This window comes from Fulmarus glacialis, unplaced genomic scaffold, assembly GCF_000690835.1.
Source record: "Fulmarus glacialis isolate BGI_N327 unplaced genomic scaffold, ASM69083v1 scaffold21103, whole genome shotgun sequence".
In the NCBI taxonomy this organism is placed as follows: Eukaryota; Metazoa; Chordata; class Aves; order Procellariiformes; family Procellariidae; genus Fulmarus; species Fulmarus glacialis.
In genome coordinates, this window is record NW_009203859.1 from 3,922 (window position 1) to 9,974 (window position 6,053).

Genomic DNA, 6,053 nt, shown 5'->3' on the forward strand with positions numbered 1-6,053 from the left:
CGGGGCCGGAGCCACACCCCCCCTGACGCAGCCATAGTGGCTGGAGGTTGGACTTCAGATGCCTTGAGGTCCCCTCCACCAGCACTAGGGTGATGCTCAGGGGATCTGGCACATGGTGATGCTAAAATCGACTCAGTAGCAGAAAAGAACCAAGAGATAATAATCCAACGGTGATGTTGTGTGTTAGATCAGTCAGAGATAAGGAAGTCTCTGCTGATGAGAACTGTTGGGCACCGGGGATCTTTGTGGTTCAGCCCGTGAGTAAGTGCTGAACTCAGCCCCCAAAAAAGGAGCTTTGTGATTGATGAGTAGGAAACCTCAGTTTCTGGCACAGCCATCTGCAGCCATGTGTCAGACACGGGAAACCAGACTTTGCTGACTCTGTTTCATTGCTGGTGACCTGTTCTTTGTCTCAGGATGTGCTGGGGATTTGCGTTATTGCCCACATGCTTTTTCTTCTCTTCTGATTTCCCGTGTCTTTGCTGGATGCCTCCAGGGTGAGCAGCCAGGCTCCCCGTCCCTCAGCCGCCTTCCAGCGGGGCGCGTGCAGACCCCATCCCCTTTCTGGGCAGGCCGCCTCTTTGTAGCTCTTGCTCCTGGTGACGGTGGGTCTGTGCTGTTGTCTGTCTTTCACACAGAGGATCTACCCGGACCGCATCCTCTACAGCATCCGTGCCGAAGGCAGGGACTACCTCCTGCGGCTGGAGAAAAACAAGTGAGTGTGGGTGGGCACAGTGGGAGGCTCGATTCCCACCTTTGCTGTGAACTTCACTTCTCCAAGGTCCGGTGTCATCACACCTGCAATCTAAGCCCTCAGCCCTCGCTAGCAAAATATCTTATTTTTCCCTCCTTGCCAAACCCACCCGGGCAGGTCATGGGCCCACCATACCCAGCCTGACCAGCCTCATCCCCAAAGCTTTCCATCCTCTCCCCAAAACCGAGGTCACTGCTGACACCCCTTCCCCATCCCGCAGGGAGCTGCTGGGGCAGCACTACACCGAGACGCACTACTCGGCCAACGGCACGGAGATCACGGAGAAGCCGGACATTCAGGTACGGGGCTGGCTGCGGGGAGAGCAGTTTTCCCCTTCCTGCGAGTCCCGCCATGCTGACAGCTGGTGCGGACCCCCTTTACACCTCCCCTCTCTCTCGGCGGCAGGATCACTGCTTTTATCAGGGCCACGTGCGAGGATACGCTGACTCAGCAGCGAGCATCAGCACCTGCAGCGGGCTCAGGTAGGACCTCCGACTCCCCCGGCACTGCGGCTGGCGGGGGACAGCATCGAGCCTGGCCTCGGAGCACGCCACGGTGCTGCTCCTGGCGGACGCGGTGCTGCATAATGGTGAGCCAGCGTGACCAAGCCCTGGCCAGCCGGAGCCGTGCCGATGGAGGGAGAGCTCAGCTTTCCCCCGAGGAAGAGAAGACGACATCCCTTTTCCTGCTGGCGGTGGGAGTGCTGACCACCCTGGCTCGGCGCCCAGCAGGAAAGGCGCGCGGCATTTTGCAGCTAAGCTTGCCGTTTTTTTGGGGGGGATGACTCATGGCACGGGATGAGACTGGAAACCTGAGCACCAACAGGAGGTCTGGGCAGGAGTGCCCTCCCTGCGCTGCAAGGCACAGCTTGTCCCAGATCCATCCTCTCTTCCCAGAGCAGACCGGGCCAAGCTTGCTACGAGTGCTGCAGCTGGTGGCAAAAGGTGTGCTCGTGGCGATGCGCTGGCTTGCAGGTGGCTGGCATCTCCTCCGGGCCATGCTGAGCTCCTAAAGCTGATGGCCGAGTGCCTTTCCGAAAAGAAAAGGAAAGCATACAGTGCATGAGGCCAGCCGTGTCTCCCTCTACTCGCCGGCTGCTGGCCGTGCTGGTGCTCATTCCTCAAAAGCCGCCTTGGGTCTACCTGCATTTAACGGCAGAAAGCATCCTTGCAGAGTAACCCAAGCCACCAGGTCCGTGCAAGGTCGCTCAGTGTGCCATGGAAGATTTGTACTCTGCTGTTCTCTTTCTTTTAAGATCAGCTGGGAGCCAGACATTGCAAGAGAGTAAGATAGAGAGGAAGGGGTCCCTTGCAGGGGGATGTGTGAGGAGGACAGGTGGTCCCTGGAGCACCGAGGGACCTGCAAACACCCATTTGCAGGAGAAACACCCACTGGAGCTGCGTGGCAGCCATCTCCTCACTTTGAGAGCAGGGGTTGCGTCTGCGGAGACCTTGTCTCACACAGCTTGTGCATACATGGGGCACGATATCTTTGTACAGTAGGAGGAAAAGATGTGCAAGGGCAGGACAGGAGACAAGGACGATACAGGCAGGGCACACGGGACACCTTACAGAAAGCCAGAAGTCTAGAGCTGCTCAGCAGAAATGCTGTGTTAAAAATGGCCTGGCAGCTCTGGGCAGTTCTCCTTGCTGAACCCTGGGACATTTCTGCTGCCCAAAGTACAGGCTACTCCCTCCCCTTGCTACCAGCCATGGATGCCATGCTACAGTTTGCTCCCTCCCAGCCCAGCAGCCAGTTTCCAGCCTCCCTAACAGTCCTTTTGTTCAACTGGTGCTTCTGCAGCCTCCGAAAGCAAATACTGTGGACATGTTTCCTATTGCTCCCCATCTCCTGGCATGTCCCAGGTCAGCTCGGTCCTGCAGCACCTCCTTGATGTGCTTTTGGGCCAGGTGAGATTGCAGGGAAGATGCATCCAGTCCCTCGTGTTTCTGTGAGGTCCTACACCCCGTGCTTCTGCACAGCGATGTGGGGCTTCGTGCACAGCCCAAGGGCTGCTTGGGGCTTTGCACTGAGAGTGGCTTCATGCACGTGGCCAGAAGGACCTGACTGTCATGTCCTGCTAGTGGCCTGTAGCTCATCCAAGCTGCCTATGGGAACCATGAAGGGGTAGGGTGGTTTCCTAGCTGGGATTTGGCAGCTGTATTTTGTATCACAAGCACTTGCGGGAGCGCGTGTAGGGTCTGTCCATGTCCTGGTGGATATCTCCCCAACCTGACGCTCACCCTCTCTCTTGGCAGTGGGTTTTTCCGAGTGAATGAGACCACCTTCCTGCTGGAGCCGCTGGAGGAGGATGCGGCCGGCCGGCCGGCACGCAGTGTACAGAGCTGCTCACCTTCGGGGGAAGCGCGGCACATGCCGAGAGTTTGGTGCCACCCTGGAATATGACCATGAACCGAAAATTCCTGCAGCCATGAAGCTCTACCGCTGGGTTAAGGATTGCTTTGCTTCTCCTTCCTGTAGCTGAGTTTGCAAGAGCCTAGGTCCTGTGAAGTCCAGGAGAGGAGTAGGGCCATACTACATCTCTTGGAGATGCTCCTCTCCCACGCGTTGTTGGCTGGGTACCCAAACACGGGTTGCTCCCAGTGGCCTAGCTCCTGGTGGGAACAAGTCCTCAGATCCTGTACTATTAGCAGGAGCATCCTCCTACCCCATGAGCTCCGTGATGCCCGCAGAGCCTCTCTCTTGCCTTATCCCGGTAGCAGGCTTGGGTTTTGCCTTGTGTGTTGGAAGATGTCTGAAACACCCAGCAAGGTAACATCAGAAAGCAGAGCTAGAAGACCTACTAGCCTTGAATAACATTGGAAGATGCCCCGGGATCCAACATATCCCACAGGAGGGTCAACCGCAGGGCTCGGCAAGCTGCAGAGCTGAACCCCTCTTTGCACTCACTTTCCTCTTCCCTTCCAGAAATCTGCTCCGTTACACAAAGGTCCCCGATATGTGGAGCTGGTCCTGGTTGTGGACAACGAGGAGGTAAGCGTGGCGGGGGCGAGCCGGTGCCTGCGTTTTCACTGTCATCCACTGCAGTGAAGAGGTTGAAGCCAGCCTGGAAATCTCTCTATGTCCTTCCCGTAGTTCAGGAAACACAAGGACTTGCGCACAGTGCAGAACCGCATGAAGGAAATCGTGAACCATGTAGACAAGGTGAGCCCAGGGGTCTGGATCTGCCCTCTCCACTCCCACACGTGCCCTGCAATGCCGGCACAGGCATGTACATGGTGGAGGAGAGATTGGCATGGGTAGGGTGATGGAGCTGGGGTTGATCTCAAGCCTGTAGGTGGGCTGCCGGAGGGTGACTAACTCCCTTGGCCAACGACATGTGCAAAGTGGACATGACAAGCAGCTCAGCCCTGGGTCCTCAGGAGCACGGAACATCTGCCTCCCGGCTCTCTCATAAGCGAAGCAGGGAGAAATTTCTTCTTGTAACCCCCGGGAGCACATCCCACGTCCACTCTCAAGCTGGAGCGGGTGCTAATGAGGGGAGGATGATGGATGCAGTGCACCAAGGAGGGGAGTTCTGCTTGCCTTGCTTCAGCCTCATTCTTTGGTCGGCAGCATGGGAGCAGCATCCCAGCCTTCACTGACCAAGAGGGAGCCCAGAGGTCCCGGGATAAACCCTGTCTGTGTGGTCACCCCAGCTTGTGTTATTTATTGAGGGGGTGTCAGAGCTGATATTGCACAGTGAGGTGGGGTCCTGGGCTTGGTTGCAGTTCCCCAGGGGAAGTGGGACCTTCCCTCTGCTTGTGCAGCTCAAATCCAAGCACTCCTTCCGGGCTGTCTCCCACCCCAGCTTTATCAACCTCTTCGCCTGCGGGTGGCCTTGATCGGCTTGGAGGTGTGGAGCCACAAGGACAAAATCGTGGTCAGTCCCAACCCGGAGATGACGCTGGACAACTTCCTCCATTGGCGGGAGGCAGAGCTGCTGCGGAGGAAGCCGCATGACAATGCCCAGCTGATCACGTAAGGACGGGGGGCCACCACCTCACCATCCTTGCAGCCCTACTGCTGCCCGGGCCACATGGCCACGGTGGCATCTCAATTCCACAGGGGCATAGACTTCCACGGCACGACCGTAGGGCTCGCCAAGAAGCTTGTGATGTGCACCAGGGACTCGGGCGGTGTCAACCAGGTGGGTCCCGCTGCCTGGGCATGCGTCAGGAGGGCGGCAGCGGTCCCACGGTCTGCACTCCCTGCATTGTATTTTCCAGAGCGGGTCTCACCTCCACTGGTCTCCAGCTTTCCCCCTCTGCAGCCTTAGGGCTGGATCTGGTTCCTGGCATCTCCGACCCTTGAGCGACTGACCCCCAGAGAAGTGTCGGGGCCGCAGGGGAAAGGTAGCTGTGGAAACCCAGCTGGGTTCCTGCGGAGGGCTCTGATATACCTGAGCCCTGAAGAGCCTCCCAGAGTAGCTCCGTGGACACAGGGCTTCTCCAACCACCTGTGAGGTGGCTGGGATTTGGTTTGCAATTGCTCCTTGGCCATCCTGGCTGTGCTCCTCATCCCTCCCCAGGGACGACATCCTTTGCTGGAGCGGGAATGGTCGGCCGTGGGACCTGCGGCTGTCCAGAACCACCACAAAACATCGTTTCAGCATAGCTGCTATACCTAAGCTCACTTACACCCCTGAGAGCCCAGTCTGGAGGTCTTCTTCTGGGACCAAGTCCAGCTTTTGTCTTCCTTTACCTCAGCACGGCAGCATTAGGGAACGAATTGCAGACAGCAGCGAGACCTGGCACTGAGCGGTTGAAGAGCCCCAGTGGAGATGCTGTGGAGAGCACTTGAACCACGCTGCACTTCTTGTCCCACAGGACCACAGCATGAATCCTATCGGTGCTGCATCCACCATGGCTCACGAGATGGGGCACAACCTGGGGATGTCTCACGATGAAGATGTTGCTGGCTGCCGCTGTCCTGTCCCCAAAGCTGATGGAGGATGTGTCATGGCAGCGAGTGTTGGGTGAGTGAAGGAGAAAGGGGAATATCCCTGGGCAGCAAGTATCTCAAGGTGTCCTCCGGCACTGTCCTGATGGGGTGAAGCCTGTGAGGTGGTCAGGTCTGGGTGGACACTTGCAGCTGCACTTCAAAGGTCTGTGGGTGGCCCTCCAGGTTCTCCCTGGGCTGGTGGCTGCGAGGGCCCTGGCGCTCTCATCTCCGCTCATGACTGCCTGTTTTTGTGCCCCTTCAGCTTGGTTTACCCCAAGCTCTTCAGCCGCTGCAGTGAGCAGGACATGTGGCAGTTCCTCGGGGACCCCAGGACCAGCTGCCTGCTGACCGTCCC

At 57.8% G+C, this 6,053-nt stretch overlaps 1 protein-coding gene across 1 annotated transcript in view; it reads left to right on the forward strand.

Annotated features, from left to right (window-relative positions):
• The window catches only part of LOC104074618 (disintegrin and metalloproteinase domain-containing protein 8-like), a gene marked incomplete at its 3' end in the record, with an annotated part of 12,381 nt that overhangs the window by 3,411 nt on the left and 2,917 nt on the right, over positions 1 to 6,053 (forward strand). Inside the window, 11 exon segments of the mRNA XM_009574790.1 lie at positions 639 to 715; positions 975 to 1,053; positions 1,160 to 1,236; positions 3,013 to 3,067; positions 3,069 to 3,203; positions 3,683 to 3,748; positions 3,851 to 3,919; positions 4,566 to 4,735; positions 4,823 to 4,904; positions 5,584 to 5,732; positions 5,961 to 6,053. The exon segment at positions 5,961 to 6,053 is cut by the window's right edge and continues 103 nt beyond it. Of these exon segments, the coding sequence (XP_009573085.1) occupies positions 639 to 715; positions 975 to 1,053; positions 1,160 to 1,236; positions 3,013 to 3,067; positions 3,069 to 3,203; positions 3,683 to 3,748; positions 3,851 to 3,919; positions 4,566 to 4,735; positions 4,823 to 4,904; positions 5,584 to 5,732; positions 5,961 to 6,053 (1,052 nt within the window).